Genomic DNA, 18363 nt, shown 5'->3' with positions numbered 1-18363 from the left:
CCAACTGAGCCACCCAGGCGCCCCTCTAGTCTTTAAATAACTTGAAAGTCAGGTGGTGTAGAAAAAGTCCTTGGAGTTAGAACATCTAGGTTGGAGTTCTGGGCATATGCTTGCTGCGTGATCCTAAGTGAATAGCATTCATTCTAGCCAACTCTTCTCATTTGTAAAATAGGAAAGGAATGTCCCTTACAAAGAGACTTTTGATAATTGAATGAGAAGTATATGCAAGTTTATCTAATAAATATATAGTCATTTTACCATCCTATCATATACCAAATAACAATTGCTTCACTAAATTTTTCTCAAAAATATGTATATGTAATTTTTTTGCAACTTCATATATGTGTTGAATCATCCTTTTAAAGAAAGATCCAGCTTATATATACCTTTTGCTATTTTCTATTTCCTACAGCAAATATCTTCTTGGTCTAGCTGGAAAACATTCCATATTAATTACTGGTATCAACTGGTATTGGCTGTATTAGCACTTGTTGGCAGGAAATGAACTTTGGAAACACTTTTTTTCTTTAGTTTTGGTTTCAACAGATCTTAAAGCTCAGACTTTAATAAGATTAAATGTGGTTATTACTCTTTGGAAGAATGCATTGACTAATAACCAGTTAGCAAACATCCAGTAAAATCAATATGAAAACTTCTCTTTAACATCTTAGAAAGTAAACAAACAAATGGAGAGCTAGATAACTAATAAAATAGATCAAATCTAAGTAAAGCTAGACTTCAAAACTAGAGGGCAAAAACAACTTATATGTATTAATAAATTAATATAAAAATGTTAAGACTGTATATAATACATGTAATATTTATGTAATATATATGAGAGCTTAAAAATACTCCCACAGCAACTAATGGAAAAGTTACTCGATCCTTCTTTTACTGAGAATTAAGCCAGATTTTTGATTCCTATCAAATGCCACTCTGCATTTAAGTATTGTACATTTAAAAAATAATAGGTTTTTTGTGTGTTTGTTTTTATTTAACTCCTCTCTGGGGAATAATAAATTCTGGGAACAAATGATAGGTGAGAATCCAAAAGGATTCTTTTGGAAATAACATGGTCAGTCAGTAATATGAAAGTTTTATAACTAAAATGTTTTTGATGTATGGTTATGATTTCTCAACCAAAGTTTTATTCTCCAAGTTAAATACAATGATAACAGAAAGCAGGAGAGGTGTAAGAACTCTGAAAGAAGAAGTTCAAAAGCTGGATGATCTTTACCAACAAAAAGTGAAGGTAAGAACTTTGCCACAGTTTGTGTACATGAACTTTGACCTGTTCTGACATCTAACTAAATCTTTAAGCTATATCCTATAACTTGTGTTTAAGTTTAGTCTAATCTTCTGAAGTTTATTAGAAGGAGTTTTTTTTCCAGGATTTTTTTCCTGGAATTGGGCTGTTTCACACTAGAACACGTTTACTGTTCCATTAATATTTTAGACTTGCATATGAGATTCTGTATCCTTGTAAGACCAAAACATGTTTTAAATGTAATCTCTTCTACCTTTTATAGAAATTTAGTGTTAAGCACTCGTAAAGCATAAACCTCAAATAAGGCTTCGTTATATGATTGCCTATAAAGATTAATTGTAAACTGACTATCTTGGCCAAATTCCAAAGATCATTTATATGAAATATGGAATGTGGGTAAAATAATAGGATTGATTTCCCACCACCTCTAATCCATCCACCTGTGGCCAGCATTTTACTTAGGGAAGCACTCAGATGACTGTTCATTACCACTTATATAACTTAGGTGAAAATTTTAGTCATAATATTTTTTACTTAGTTACACCAACAAAGTATTAGGAATTGAAAACTTTCTCTTGGCCTTGTAGTGTATTTAGGGCCTGTACATTTTGTTAAGCAGTGAGAAAATTTTAGAAAATACACCACAGTAATAAGATCTACATGTGAAGTATGAGGCATTTGGTAATCATTTTTGTTCTTTCATGTGTTGTCCATGACAGTACTTGCATTTTTCCTTTTAAAGCACTTCAGTGAAAGGCTTTCATATTTCATCTTAAGAAACCTAGGAGTTGATGACTTTGGGCTCCTTTGCCTGTGCATAATGAATACGTATGTGAAATAAAGGTAGTGTGAAAGTTACCCACATTTTTGCATATATAAAAGGCCTCTTGATGATCATAGGAAATATTTAAATCAGTATCCTAAGGTTTCCTATAGTACATACTTGAAAATACTGCTGAATGAATTCTGTATAGGCCTATTGAGAAGGTCATATTTAGGTTTACAGTATAAAATTCCCAAAGGAGCATTTTAAAATCTCTTACATGTAAAACAGTACACATTCTGAGAATACAAATGATGATGCAACCTGATTTTTTTTTTTTAATGTGTTACATATATATGGGTTGTGGAGTATATTTAGTATATGGAGTAGTGTAGTATATGGAATATACGGAACATAAACTTCAAAAACCATAACCATGCCCTTATCTTGATAGGAAGCTGAAGAAGAGGACAAAAAATGTGCCAGTGAGCTGGAGTCCTTGGAGAAACACAAACATCTGCTGGAGAGTGCTGTTAACGAGGGCCTCAGTGAAGCTATGAATGAATTAGACACTATTCAGCGAGAGTAAGTTCATGTAACCAAGATTTATAATGTTTATTTTCAGATTAATTATTTAACATTTCTGTAAAACTAAATCTATGTTTATTAGCTTTAATTTATATTATAGAGCTATTTGGGGAAGAAGAAGTAACAAAAAGAGCTTGTAACTTGAAATACTGTTCCTAAACATATTCTGCTTCTATTATAGCTCTTGCCCCCTAAGAAATCATTAATTTTTACATCTAATTAATGAGCGGCTTTTAAACCCTGAAAACAGCATAAAATTTTCAATTGAAATACTTTGGCTGTTTGTTACTATTTTTAAGATATTTATACTTTCTAGAAATTATATAGTAAACTATATACTATAAATTATATGGTCATTCTACTGTAACACTGTATGTGCCCTCATAATAATCACCACACTGCAAAATCATGCAGTAAAAAATCAGGACTTATAGTAAAATTGGGATTGGGCACAACACTTAAGATCTCTGTCGGTGACATACATAAACAAAAGATGGGAACCTAACTAAAATGTTAGCACAATTGTACACATGTTAAATGGTTGAGAAATACATAATTACTATGATAAATATGACACTTTATCTTAAAGAGACCTGAAGTTTGCCTGAGGAAAGGGGCATTCAAAGGGTTGCAGCTTGTAAATTATTGAGATGAGGTGGAAGGAGGATTATCTGAAATCAGATGGAAAGTTTTAATACCAGATGTGGATGCATGTGACTCATCACATAATGCAATGAACTGAGGGAGCTGGTACACATTTGAGGTGTGTGTTTATATGTTTTGTGTATTCCTTTGCATCTGGATTCAGCTGAGTGCAGTTTTCTGCATTCACCTAGTGTTTCTCAAGAAGAAAATGGCATAAGGACACCTGTTGACTCAGTTGGAAAAACATGCAACTTTTTTCTTTTTTTAATAGCATGCAACTCTTGATCTCAGGATTGTGAGTTCCAGCCCCACATTGGGTGTAGAGATTACTAAAAAAAATAAATAAATAAACTTTTAAAAAAAGGAAAGAGATGGCATAAACAGATACAAATTTTTGCATTATGGTCAAATTGCTGCATAATATATCAACCCAACTGGAACAAATACGTATTTCCAAACAAACAGCAGAACTAACTGTATATGTTACATTTCTTAGTTCTTCGTTGTCAAGTTTTCCTTCTTGCTTTCCCTTATTATTTTACAACTTATATTGGAAGAGTTTTAGCCACATTGTGTATTAACAGTAACTAAATAGTGACGTCCCTTTTTTAAAGAGTAGTCTGCCTTTGTGTATATAATTTTCTCATGAAACCTATAGAAAGTCAATATACTGAATAGTTAATCCATAGGCTCTTTTTTTAGAAGTCTTAATTAAGTGGCCCTCAACTAAAAAAAATCTGACTTCGAGGTTAGAAGTACACCCCTTAAGAAAATTCACACCTCTTCATTTGCTTATTTGTAGTTTAGGGATAAAAAACTCAGCGAAGCATTTTTTTTTTTTTTTTGGCTGCAGTCTGTTTTTAATTTGAATTTACATGCCTAAAAGTGAGACTCCCACTCCCCTATTCAAATGTATTGAATGCCTTCTCCCTGAAAGCATGTAAGTTTACAGTCCTTTTGGAGACTCAATCAAGACCATTTGCTCCCAAGTTTTATATGTTAAAGCACAAGGTTTTGGTGCTGTTTTGTTCTGTTGCTTGCAAAAGATCTTTGAAATGTTTTTCTGTTTTAATGGTTGAGAAGCAAACAGCACAAATACCAAGCACAGTCTGGTTTTATTGAATATGAAAAGGAGAAGTGAGCTAACTAGAACTGATGCATTAGGTTTTTTCATAGATAACTCAAACAAGAGTTTTTATTCTACAGATACCAGCTAGTTGTGCAAACCACAACTGAAGAACGACGAAAAGTGGGAAATAACTTGCAGCGTCTTTTAGAGATGGTTGCTACACATGTAGGGTCTGTGGAGGTAAGTGTATGAGGTCTTTCCTACATTCTAATAAAGCTTTTTAAAACTATATTTCTGTTTTGTTTCTACAGAAATTAAATGATAAATTTTATATCTATGGAAAATATGTTATAGTAAAAAGTTACCAGAAGAGTCCTTTTTAGTGGTGTGAAAGGAGCATCTGCATTTCATAAAGCAATCTGTTTTGTTCACATAAACAACGTATAATGGTATTTATTATATCAGTAGTATATAATGATGTGCCAGGCCACATTCTACATACTGAAAACATCAACACATTTAAGATTTAATTAAGATTAAGATGAAAGAGCATGTGTTAAGACAAATATTTTTCCTTTCCGTTAATTTCATGTAAAGTACTGATAAAATATAGAATAAAGTACTTAAATGAAACATGAAGCATAGCTTAAAAGTTCAACAATACTATTCTTCCAACCTGCTGTAGGGAGCCTAGAAGCCAAGATAAATTGCTAAACTTTAAAATTCCTGGATAGTGGCGCCTGGGTGGCTCAGTCGTTAAAGCGTCTTGCCTTTGGCTCAGGTCATGATCAGGTCATGGTCCTGGGATCGAGCCCCGCATTGCGCTCCCTGCTCCGTGGGAAGTCCACTTCTCCCTCTCCCCCTGCTTGTGATCCCTCTCTCTCGCTGTGTCTCTCTCTGTCAAATAAATAAATAAAATCTTTAAAAAAATAAAATAAAATTCCTGGGTAGTCTATTAGGTGATAATTTTATATTTCCAATTGTGAATGGTTTAAGAGAAAAAAAACTCATTTGTTAGGCTTCCATTTATTGAAAACAGAGCATGTGATATCCTACTTCCCCTCCCCTCCTTTCTCCTGAAAGATAGTGAACTGCATTTTCTTGTTTGCCAGTGTTCTTCACTGCTTGGTGAAAAGAACTAAGAAAATATGCTGGATCCTACATCAGAAAACCTGGATTCTCCCCACTTAGTGGCTCTATAACCTTTCATAGATTCTTTTTCAACCAGTATTGTTAATTTGAATGACAGACCAGATAATTATATGAGTAATTACTTTCTTGTTCTCTCAGGGATGACGTATAATAAATGCATAAGAGGAAAATTCATTCACAATCTATGATGGTTGGCTCAAATTGAGAAAGTCTGTTTATATGTATCATTTTGCTTCTTTTGGTCTTCACTTTCTTCATCTGTATAATGAGAGGGTTGTACTAAATCATTGCCAACATCCTTTGCATCTCTCTCTATTATCTGTAACAATTAGTTTGACCTCAGTGTTAATCCAATAGTGATTTATCATGAGGGATTTATGTGAAAGGTAACCACAACTGTTAAAGTTTTAATCCGTTAACATGAAGTTAGATTTGAAACCCTAATGATTATTACTTTTGCTTTCTATTTAGTTCATTGTTGTTCAAGATCAGACTGCATTTACAGAGCACTTACTTTGCACTATGTAAAATTCACAATTAGCCAGTAAACTATGGAAGGAGTCCCTAAGTCAACCAATCATCTTTAAAACCTGATGTGGGGAAATTTTACAAGTGATAAAATTAGACTAGAATAAACAGATGACTGTGGATCTAATGGTATCTTTAGATGGGATTTTTTTCCTCTGAGCTAAAACTTTTCTTTGAGCAGTTCCTGGTTGGAGCCCCATGCAGGTCCTCTATGTGGCTTGATAGTCTAGACTAGGAGACAGCAAACTACAGCCCAAAGACCAAATTGTGCCCACGGGCTGCTTTTGTAAATAAAGTTTTATTGGAACACAGATACTTCATTCACTTCCATACTCTTTATGGTTGCATTCCCACTACACTGGCAGGGTTGAGCAGTTGCAACAAAGGCCATTTGGCTTACAAAACCTAAAATATTTGTTATTTGGCCCTTTATAGGAAAAGGTGGCTGACTCCTGTTCCAGACTCCTACCTCCTTGAAGGGCACAAAATCTTTTTTGTCTGTTTAGATGTTAAGAAATTATTAAAAAGCTGCAATAACGAACCCATTGTAGTACTGATGCATATAAACCAAGCTCTGTTTCAGAGTCCAGAAAAAGATGGATGAGCATAGACAGGAAACTAATTTATAAGAGAGGTTGTGTTACAGACTAGTGGGGTAAAATGAATTGTTCAATTAATGGAGTTGGGATTCCTACCTAGACAAAAATCACTTCAAGATGGATTAAGAAATTAATGTGAGGCTAAATTTTTTTTTTTTAAAGAATGAGGGCTGGGGAGAGGGGCAGGGGAATAGGGAGAGAGAATTTTAAGCAGGCTCCACTCCCAGTACAGAGTCCGATGTGGGGTTCGATCCCACAACCCTGAGGTCATGACCTGAGCTGAAATCAAGAGTCAGACACTTAACTGACCAAGCCACCCAGGCACCCCAATGTGAGACTAAATTTTTAACTTTTAGAAAAATTATAGACACTGTCTTTACACCTCAGGAGTTGTAAAGGAGTTCTTAAATTAGACACAAGTTAAAACCACAAAAGAAATTATAAATTCAGCTTTGTTAAAATTAAGATCTCTACATCAAAAGACAGAGGGGCACCTAGGTGGTTCAGTTGGTTAAGCTTCTACCTTCGGCTCAGGTTGTGATCCCAGGGTCCTGTGATCAGCCCCGCATCCAGCTCCCTGCTTATCGGGGAGTCTGCTTCTCCCTCTCCCTCTGCCCCTCCCCCACATCGCTTTCTCTCAAAATAAATAAATGAAATCTTAGAAAAAAAAAAAGTGGAAAGACAAGCCACAGAACAGTAGATGATATTTTTTAAAACAACTGATAGCATGCAGATATATAATGACCTCTGGAAAATAAGTACAGAAGGTGGGCAAAAGACTTGAATTGGAATTTCACAGAAAGCTAAGGTGACCAATAAACAGGAAAAGATCTACCACTTCCCACCCTCAGGAAATTGGCAAAAAAATTAAAGTTTGAGAATACAAAATGCCAGCAAGAACGTGGAGAAATGCAAGTTTTCATTTATACTGCAGGGGTTGTAAATTGATGTTAACAATTTTAGAAAACAATTTGGCAATCCCTAATAAAATGGTGCAATTCCATTCTAGGTATTTAATTAAATGTTTACACTGTGTGCTGGAGTAATGTACTAGGTTGAATAGTATCCTCTCAAAATTCATGTGTATCCAGAATCTCATCATGTGACCTTATTTGAAAATAAGGTCTTTGTGGATGTCATTAGCTAAGATGAGGTCATACTAGATTAAGGTGGGTCCTCAATCTAGGGACCGGTATCCTTATTAAGAGTCCATGTGAAGGGGCGCCTGGGTGGCTCAGTTGGTTGAGCAACTGCCTTCAGCTCAGGTCATGATCCTGGAGTCCCGGGATCGAGTCCCACATCGGGCTCCCTGCTCAGTGGGGGGGTCTGCTTCTCCCTCTGACCCTCTTCCCTCTCGTGCTCTCTGTCTCTCTCTCTCTCTCAAATAAATAAATAAAATCTTTTAAAAAAAAAGAGTCCGTGTGAAGATGGAGGCAGAAATTAGAGTGACACAGCTGTCAGCTAGGATTGCCCTCGAACTGCTAAAAGCTGGTAAGAGGTAAGGAAGGATTCTTCCCTAGAGCCTTCAGAGAAAGTGGCCCTGTCAGTATCTTGATTTTGGACTTCAAGCCTCTAAAACTGTGAGAAAATAAATTTCTGTTGCCTTAAGCCATCTAGTATGTTGAAATTTGTTACAGTGTAATTGAAATAGTAAAAAACATAACCCAGTATATTAATTTCCTGTTACTGCTATAACAAATTACCACCAACTTAATGGCTTAAAGCAACACATTTATTTCCTTATATATCTGGAGGTCAGGAGTATAAAATGGGCCTCCCAGACTACAATCTTTCTAGAGACTCTAGGATGGAATTTCTTTGTCTTTTCCCTTTTATAGAACCGCCTACCCGCCTTGGTTTGTAGCCTCTTCATCTTCAAAGCCAACAGCACAGCATCTTCTAATCCCCTCTGACCTCTCTTCTGTCCTTACATTTTCTCTCTCTGACTCACATTGCTGATTCCCTCTTACCAGGACCCTTGTGATTACATTGGACCCACCAAGACAATGCAGAATGATCTCCTTTTCTCAAACTCCTTAATCACATCTGTCAAGTTCCTTTGCCCTGTAAGATAATGTATTCACAGGTTCTGGGGATTAGGCCATGGACATCTTTGAGGAGGCTGCTATTCAGCCTACCACACCTGGAAATAAACTAAAATTCATTAATAATAAAATGGATAAATAAATATTGATATATTCATGCAATAGGAAACTATTTGGCAGTACATGAATAAACCAACTCTCTGCATTAACATCAATGAATCAAAATACTGAGTGGAAAAAAGTCATAGAGTATTATATTTAATATCATTCAGTAAATATGAATGTTAAAACCAGGTACCACTAAACTATATTGTTTAGAGATACGTACATACATATCAGTGTGGGGTGGGGGGGTAAAAGTATAAAGAAAAGCAAAACATCATTGAGGAGAGTGGTTAGCTCTGAGAAGAAAAATGGGGATATGATTAGGAAAGGGCACAAAAAGGGATTTAAGAGTATCCCTTAAATTCCCTGTACTTATAAATGTTACCACTTGTTTGTATATTTCACAATTAAACTTTTTAAAAGAAATTAATGTTTTTTCATTAACAATTGCTCATTGTTTTCACTAGAAATATCTTGAGGAGCAGATTGCTAAAGTTGATAGAGAATATGAAGAATGCGTGTCTGAAGATCTCTTGGAAAATATTAGAGAGATTGGAGACAAGTATAAGAAGAAAGCTGCTCTAATTAAGCCTTCTGATGAATGAAGATAAAATATTGATTAAGCAAGAACTTTATTAACAGTGCAAATTGTTAAATGTCCTCTGTAGGTTTGAAAAATCTCTAACATATCTTATACCCCTCCTTACAATGAAGTCTTATGACCATATCTTCCCAAGCCTGTAAAATATTTTTATATCTTTTATAAATCTAGTTCATTAAAGTATGTATAACCTGAAATTATGATAACTTTTTTTGTTATCTTCAGATGTGAAAGTCTAGTTATATTATGTATCCAGAGTTCATAAAATTATATCAACAAAGTGTGTTTTCCCTTGATTTCTCAACCTAACTTCAGATGGTTAGAAGATAGTTATTTTGATCTAAACCAGGAATCAATAAACTGTGGGCCAAATGTAGTCACTTCCAATCATTGATATATCATCTATGACTGCTTTCACACTATAGTGGCAATGTTTATTATATGCGACAGAGACCATGTGGCTGCAGAGCCAAAAATGTGTACTATCTGGCTCTTTACACAAAGTTTGCCAATCCCTGGTATAAGCTATACAAAGGTTGGGGATCTTTAAAAAATGTAGTCCAACTCATTTCTTATTCAGAGCCAAGAAGCTAAATTTCTTTCTGGCTTCATGCCACCATTACTCTGAAATGAGCAGAAGAATATGGAATGTGAAAATCAGAAGAAATAATAAAATAGTTCAATCCCCTCATTTTAGAGATGAGAATTCATTTCTAGAAATGTTCTGATTTACCTCTGGTCACACCTCTTTGTAGGGGTAGAAGTCACACAGGAACTTACTTTGTAACAGTACACAATCCTGACTGTACAGCCAGCCACAGGAGCTCTAAAATAGGAATTTTCTGGATGGTGAGGAAGTCATGTTAGAACATAAGATTATTTGGTCTAAATTGTTAGGAAGCTCCTCACATTCAGCTGATACCTGCCCCTAGTTGAACTTTCTATTCAAAGTTACTACAACTCATGCAAGTCAAAATGAAGAACATGATAAAATGAAACAATATAAAAACCCAAAATGGAATTCCACCAAAGCTTTATGAAAGGACAGCATGCAGCCTGAGAGGGTGGGATGGACAAAAAACAGGTTATAGTTAGGAGATAATAGGACAAGATTAATAGTTGACAATGTACTCAAGAATCTTGGCCATTAACATCCAACAGAACTTTCTTCAGTGATGGAAATATTTTATCTGCACTATCCAGTATGGTACCAGCCATATGTATCTATTGTGCACTCAAATGACATCTGTTTATGACAAAGACAACTCAGAACTTGGCCCCTCAAAGTGTGCTATGGAAACAGCAGCATTAGCATCACCAGGGAGTTCATGTTTTAGTTAAAAACACAGACTCTTGGCCCCACCCAAACCTCCTGCATCAGAATCTGAACCTTTTATAGTGTATTGACATAAACTATACGTATATAAATTTTTCGTAAGTTTTGACATCCATATACAGCTATAAAATCACAATCAAACTGATGAATATATCCATCACCACTAAAAGTTTCCTTGTGGCCCTTTGCAATCTTGTCTCTTTCCCCTGACACTTGCCCATCTATCCCCAGGCACATACTGATCTCCTTTCTGTTATTACAAATTAGTAGAATAGTATGTACGCTTGTATGGCTTCTTTCAGAATATTTTGAGATCCAAGATTATTTTGAGGTCCACATTGCATTGAATATCAGTAGCTCATTCCTTTTTGCGGACTAGTGTTCATTATATGAATATACTGAGTTTGTTTATCCATTCACCTGTTGATGGACATTTAGATTCTTTAGTTTTTGCCTTACAAATAAAGTCATCAGCATTCATGTACAAGTGTTTGTATGGACATATGCTTTCATTTCTCTTGGGTAAATACCTAGGATTGGACTGGCTAGTTCATACAGGGTAGGTGCATATTTGACTTTTATGAAATTTAGATAATGTTTTCTAAAGTGATGGTACCATATGTTCCTACCTGCAATGTATGAGATTTCCAGTTGCTCCACATCCTCACCCACATGTGGTATGGTCAGTCATTTTAATTTTAGCCATCCTAAGGGGGTGTGGTTCTATCCTGTTGTGATATTAATTTGCACTTCCCTAACGTTAAGCATTTTGTCATGTGCTTATTTGTCAGCCACGTATCTTCATGGTGAAGTGTCTTTTCAAATATCGGCCCATATTTTTACTGGATTGTTTCTTATTAAAAGAAGCCCAATTTATTGCTTCTTTTAGACTTTTCTGCATTTTGTGAAGTTTTCAAGGAATCTTTGCCAGCATCACTATGATTTTCATCTATATTTTATTCTAGAAGTTTAATGGGCTTGACTACTGAATCAAAATCAGAATCCAAACCTGAATCTTTAAAAGATCCCCAAGTTATTCGTAAGTACATTAAAATTTGAGATGTACTACTTTAAAAGTCACCACTAGTTAAGTATTATTCATAGTATAATACTATTTAATAGTGACTTTATTTTTTTTAAGATTTTATTTTTTTGCCAGAGAGAGAGAGCGACAGCGAGAGAGGGAACACAAGCAGGGTGAGTGGGAGAGGGAGAAGCAGGCCTCCCGCTGAGCAAGGAGCCTGATGCGGGACTCAATCCCAGGACCCTGGGATCATGACCTGAGCCAAAGGCAGATGCTTAAACAACTGAGCCACCCAGGTATCCCTAATAGTGACTTTAGAAATGACAGAAAAGACATACTAAGTTCAAACAAAATGACTGCCTAAGCACAACCTAGAACATGTTCAAGAGACAAGAGTGATCAGTAAATTTGCAGTAAACTTTTCACTCAACATTTTTTACCTCACTCTACAGTTTTCTTCTGAATTCCTAAGGACATGCTTATCTTCAGAACTAACACCACTGAGGTAGATATTATTCCAGTTAAAAATTCCAAGAATCCTAGAGTCAGAAAAGGCTTTAGATATACAGTTCAAGCTCTCAATCAATAAGGAATACCAACCTTGGCATTTTTGGTAGATGGCTTACCTAGTTCTGAATACTTCCAGGGAGTATTCCAAATTGCTAATTATTTCAAAGCAGCTCATGGTTGAGCAATGCTACTTGCCAGGAAGTTCTATCTTATATTGGCCAAAACCTGCCTTCATGTAACTTCCTCTCATTCCAACTTTTTGTCGTAGATTGTTATCAGTTTTCAGTTCCATTTAGGGATATCAGTTATCTTTTATTGTCTTATATTTGACTCTGTGTTTGATTAACTCAATCTTTTCCCAATTATTTTAATCTCTTCGTTATTCTACCTCGCTTTCAATGTTACTAATACAAATAACCCCTTCACACAAATTCCCTAGCTAATATTTTACTATATTTATCATTTTTCCCCTCTCTTTTTAACCTTTTTTTAAATCTATCTTAACTCACTTGTAAGTTGCAGATGTGATACCGCTTTACCTCTAAATATTTCAGTCTATATTTCCTAAAAACAATGACAATCTCTTAGACAACCATAAGACAGTTATCAAAAACAGGGGCACCTGGGTGGCTCAGTAAGTTAAGCATCTGCCTTCGGCTCAGGTCATGATCCCAGAGCTCCAATCGAGCCCCATGTAGGGCTCCCTGCTCAGGGGGGAGTCTGCTCCTCCTCCCTCTGCTCTTCTCCCCCCCACCCCCTTGGCTCGTGTTCTCTCTCGCTCACTCTCTCAAATAAATAAATTAAAAAAAGACAATTATCAAAAACAAAATTCATATTGGTACATTAGTACCTAATCTACAGAATGTACTCGAATTTTGCCAAATGTCCTTTATCAGGATTTTTTTCCAGGGCGCCTGGGTGGCTCAGTCGTTAAGCTCTGCCTTCGGCTCAGGTCATGATCCCAGGGTCTTGGGATCGAGCTCCACATCGGGCTCCCTGCTCCGCGGGGAGTCTGCTTCTCCCTCTCCCACTCCCCACCTGCTTGTGTTCCCTCTCTCGCTGTGTCTCTCTCTGTCAAATAAATAAATAAATAATTTAAAAATTTAAAAAAAAATAAGATTTTTTCCCTAGTCAAGGATCCATTCCAGGATCACACTACCAATAATTGTCAAATCTATTTACTCTCCTTTATGCTGGAAGAGCTGGTCATTACATCTTTGACTTTCATGATCTTGGCATTTTTGAAGAGTCCAGTCAACTTATAGGCTGTTCCTTAATTTTTGCTTAATTTATTCTCACAGATAGGATATGTTTCTTGCAGGACACCACAGAAATGATGTTACATTGTTTTCAGTAAATTGCATCAAAAGGTACATGATGTTTATTGGTACCATTAATGTAATTTAATCACTTGATTTTTTTAGTATGTGCAAAGTTACGATTTTCCCCTTTGTAATTAAGAAGTGAGGAGGAGGAGTGGCTCAGTCGGTTAAGCGTCCCACTCTTGATTTCGGCTAAGGTCATGATCTCAGGGGTGTGAGACGGAGCCCCACGTCAGGCTCTGCACTGGGCAGAGATTCTCTCTCTCCCTCTCCCTTGCCCCTCCCCCAATTCTCTCTCTCCCTCCTTCTGTAAAAAAAAAAAAAAAAAAGGTGGGGAGGCTACTTTGGGACTATGTAAATATTTATCATTTAGCTTTCACCTACTAGTTTTAACATCTATGTCTCTTGAATGAATTATTACTGTGATAGTTGCCAAAACAATGATTTTTTTATTGAGAAATAATTGACATATTAGTTTCAGGTGTACAACATAATGATTTAGTATTTGTGTATATTGCAAAATGATCACCACAATAAGTCTAATTAACATTCATCACACATTTACACATTTTTCTTGTGATGAGAACTTTTAAGATGTACACCCTAAACGGCTTTCAAATATACAATACAGTATTGTTAACTATAAATGCCCTGCTATACATTAAGTGATTTTTAAATTTCTAATTCTAGAAATTTTTAGGTGCAAAGTGATTTTTAACTTCTAATTCTATTATTCATTACTTCTACACTAATCACTTGGCATTCTACTCTAAGAAAGAACTTTCCCTTCTCTCCTATTTATTTATATCAGTATGGACCCATGGATTCTTATATTAATCAATGGGTTATAATCTATATCTATCATTTATTTTGATGTTTAAATTGTCCCAGATTTGACGAGTGGGAGCCCCCTTCAGGCTGACTTCTCTATCCTTTTTGACATTTCTGTCATTCTTTGAGTATTTACTTGCTTTCTGGCACAATCCAATATTTCAGGCCCAGTCTTTACTTTCCCTGCTCAATCCCTGGAATTGGCCAGTTCTCCAAGGATGACTGGTCCCTTTTAATGGACAATAATATTTGGAAACCAAAACCTGAGCACTGTATGTGTTCATTGCTCCTAACGTGCCAATGCTTCCAGGCCTTCCCCAGGGACAGAGCTAGAAAATATAAGTATTGAGAGGCTGCTGGGAAGATGGCAGAGTAGGAAGACCCTGTGCTTACCCCTTGCCACGTGATGGCCTAGAGAGCACCCACATCGGCATAAATAACCCAGAAAGCAACCCGAAAACTGGCAGAACAGACTCTGCATAGACAAGAGGCCACAGTGAAGCAGATCCACCCCCTCCGATCGCTCTTGGCAAGATCCCATCAAAGCGGTGCCACAAACCTGGCAGTGTGCGTGCAGCCCAGACAAGGGCCAGCACCACTCCAAAGTGAGTCCTGCTCTAGGGAGAGGGGAAGATAACCACACACCAGTCTGACTCTGACCCCACCAGTGGGCTGGGGCCAGGCAGCTGGTCCGACCACAGGCCCCACATACCAACAAAAGCTTCTCAAGGGACAACACAGGGAAAGTGCCAGCAGTTTGGTACTACTTCATCTCTGGCAAACACCTGGTCTGACTCAACTCAAGCCCAAGGTAGCCCCGGACTAGCCCACTAACACCAGAGGCACCAGACTCTGCCCACAACAAGCAGAGAGCCATCACAGGCTGGACTGAAGGCAAATACATCCCAGCCATAATGGTAGGAGACCCCTGTAGCAACACACATAGGAGACCCCCTGAAGCACCATTTTCCTGTGAAAAGGAGACATTGCGCTGCATGTCTTCTTCATAAAGCCACTACCTTCAAGTGTGGGAGACATAGCTGACTGATGAATCACTGCACTCTACCTCTGAAACTAATAATATGCTATATGTTAATTAATTGAATTTAAATTAAAAAAAGGAAATCCCCCCAAAAAGAAAATATAAGTATCTATATACATACACATATCTATATAGTTCTATCTGCATTAATATATTACAAACCATGAGTTCATATCAATATCTCCAGTTCCACGCCAGTACCACACAGGTGCTTAACACAGAGAAACAGACACAGCAATAGACAGAATGAGGAAACAGGAATATGTCCCAAATGAAAGAGCAGAACACAATCAGAGCAGGAGACCTAAGCAAAATGGAGATAAGTAATATGTCTGATAGAGAATTTAAAGTAATGCTCATAAAGATACTCACTGGACTTGAGAAAAGAGTGCAGAACCTCCATGAGACCTTCCACCAAGAGATAGGAGACATAAAAAAGAACCAATTAGAGCTATTGGACTCACTAAATGGAAATAAAAATAGACCACCTGGAATAAATGGCAAACAAGAGGAAGTAGAAGAACAGATCAGCCACCTGGAGGACAGAGTAATAGAAAGTAATCAAGCTGAGCAGATGAGAGGGGGAAAAAATATGCAAAATGAGAATAGACCCAGAGAACTCAGCGACACTGTCAAGCATAACAGTCACATCATAGGGATCCCAGAAGGAGAAGAGTGAAAAAAGGGAGCAGAAGATTTGTCTGAAGAAATAATAGCTGAAAACTTCCTGAATCTGGGGAAGAACTGAGAAATCCAGATCCAGGAGGCACAGAGAGCCCCCAACAAAACCAACCCAAAGAGGTCTGCACCAAGACACAAGTAAGTAAGATGATAAAGTAGTGATAAAGAGAGAATTTTAAAAGCAGCAAGAGAAAGGAAAGCAGTTACATATAGGGGAAACCCCACAAGGCTATCAGTGGGTTTTTCAGCAGAAACTCTACAGGCCAGAAGAGAGCGGCATGATCAATTCCAACTGCTAAAAAGAAAAAATCTACAGCGTAGAATACTCTATCCAGCAAGGCTTTCATTTAGAATAGAAGGAGAGATAGAGTTTCCAAGAAAAACAAAAGTTAGACGCAAAACCAGCCACATCCCTGTCACACACTATGCCATCGGTCTGTGGGTCCCAAATTCACAGTCCAGCCGCCCTCCTGCCTGAGTCAGCATGCAGGGCCTGCCACCTGCTCAATGCCAAGTCAACACGCCTTCACCTCAGATTGCCAAGGGCTCAAACTGGCATTCTTCCCCTCAAATTCCAGCCCCTTTGCTCAAGTTTGTGCACAAAAGTGGGCATAATTATAATAGCAGAATGAAGCAACCCAAACAGTGACACTAATTCTGTGGAATATACAATGGATAAAAGGAGTGTGCTAGGCTGAGAACATCTCTAACAAGCACATCAAAGGACAATACATATGGCATGATTCTGGTTAGTAAAAGAAACAAACCTGTGAAAAATAAAATAAGATGAAAACAGAGAGGGAGACAAACCATAAGATACTCTTAACTATAGGAAACAAACAGTGTTGCTGGAGGGGTGGTGGGTGTGGGGATGGAGTAACTGGGTGATGGGCATTAAGGGGCGCACCTGATGGAATGAGCACTGGGTGTTCTACACAACTGATGAATCACTGAACTCTACCTCTGAAACTAATAATATGCTATATGTTAATTAATTGAATTTAAATTAAAGAAAGGAAACCCCCCAAAAAGAAAATATAAGTATTCATATACATATACATATCTATATAGTTCTATCTGTATTAATATATTACAAACCATGACTTCATATCAATATCTCCAGTTCCACTCCAATACCACACAGGTGCTTAATACATAGGTTCAATAAGCAAGAATTGGCTTAGGGACACTTTTTCAGATTATGGAATTTAATACCCTGGAAAGGACCCCAGCAGATGTGGTAAACTCATGGATGAGGAGGCTGGATAAGATGATGCCTAATTCTCAGCCAAGTGGAAGTGCCTCGGTTGCTCTTGCAGAGAGTAGCAGAAGAAATAGAAAGGCTGAGTGAAGTGAGAATGCTGTGTAATACACAACGTAAAGCCAGAAGAGCCCCCAAAGTTTCAGAGGAGGACCTTGAGGACAACCCATGCATGAAGGCCACAAGGAATGTCCTGGTGAGAAGGGCAGCAGTATCACTAGAAAGTTCAGTGGTAGCTCTTCTATAGACTGGGTTGACAGAGGAAGAGGCAAGCATAGCGCTGAGCTCATGAACATCCATGGGGATAATGGAGCTCTAAAGTAACAAAGGCCAGGAAGCTGCCCACAATGATGGACAAGGTCAGAAAAGTGGTTGAAGGGGCTTAATCTGAAGAAGTTGTGGAGGTGGTTAATAGAGATGGCATCCCTAGGGGCAAAAGAGTAAGACAGAACTATACTCTCCTACTCTCTGTGATAATAAAGTCCAGAGAAATATACCAAGGAGGGGGTAATTTTTTTTTAATTGATAGACTATTTTTTAGAGTAGTTTTAGGTTAACAGTGAAATTGAACAAGTATGGTTTTTTTAACTTCTACAATCAACAAAAAGCAAGAATACTAGAGCAGGGGGCTAAGGGTGGTCATATCCCTATAAAAAGTCATAATCCCATGCTCAGTTCCCAGATCTGGGCCATTTTCAGATCTGAATCCCGTTGACTGAAGAGGTAGCTGAGTCTCTAGAAGGAAGGACCTAGCAACCATCATGGCAAATGTTTACAGTGATGAGGGGCCCCTGGGTGGCTGAGTCATTAAGCATCTGCCTTCGGCTCAGGTCATGATCCCAGGGCCCTGGGATCGAGCCCCACATCAGGCTCCCTGCTCTGCAGCAAGCCTGCTTCCCCCTCTCCCACTCCCCCTGCTTGTGTTCCCTTTCTCACACTCTCTGTCAAATAAATAAATAAAATCTTTTAAAAAAAAATGTATACAGTGATGATT

At 37.3% G+C, this 18363-nt stretch overlaps 1 protein-coding gene across 3 annotated transcripts in view; it reads left to right on the top strand.

The window, feature by feature from the left end:
- NDC80 (NDC80 kinetochore complex component) overlaps window positions 1-9702 on the top strand; it is a 54546-nt gene extending 44844 nt beyond the window's left edge. For all 3 annotated transcript variants that reach the window (XM_027577309.2, XM_027577308.2, XM_027577310.2), the window contains 4 exons: window positions 1160-1252; window positions 2485-2615; window positions 4470-4572; window positions 9229-9702. In XM_027577309.2, the coding sequence (XP_027433110.1) occupies window positions 1160-1252; window positions 2485-2615; window positions 4470-4572; window positions 9229-9366 (465 nt within the window). In that variant the 3' untranslated portion in view covers window positions 9367-9702. The remainder of the gene's footprint in view (window positions 1-1159; window positions 1253-2484; window positions 2616-4469; window positions 4573-9228) is intronic.
- Window positions 9703-18363: the final 8661 nt, after the last annotated feature.

The sequence above is a fragment of the Zalophus californianus genome, chromosome 14 (genome assembly GCF_009762305.2).
Source record: "Zalophus californianus isolate mZalCal1 chromosome 14, mZalCal1.pri.v2, whole genome shotgun sequence".
Lineage (NCBI taxonomy): Eukaryota > Metazoa > Chordata > Mammalia > Carnivora > Otariidae > Zalophus > Zalophus californianus.
This window is presented reverse-complemented; position numbering and strand designations above follow the sequence as displayed.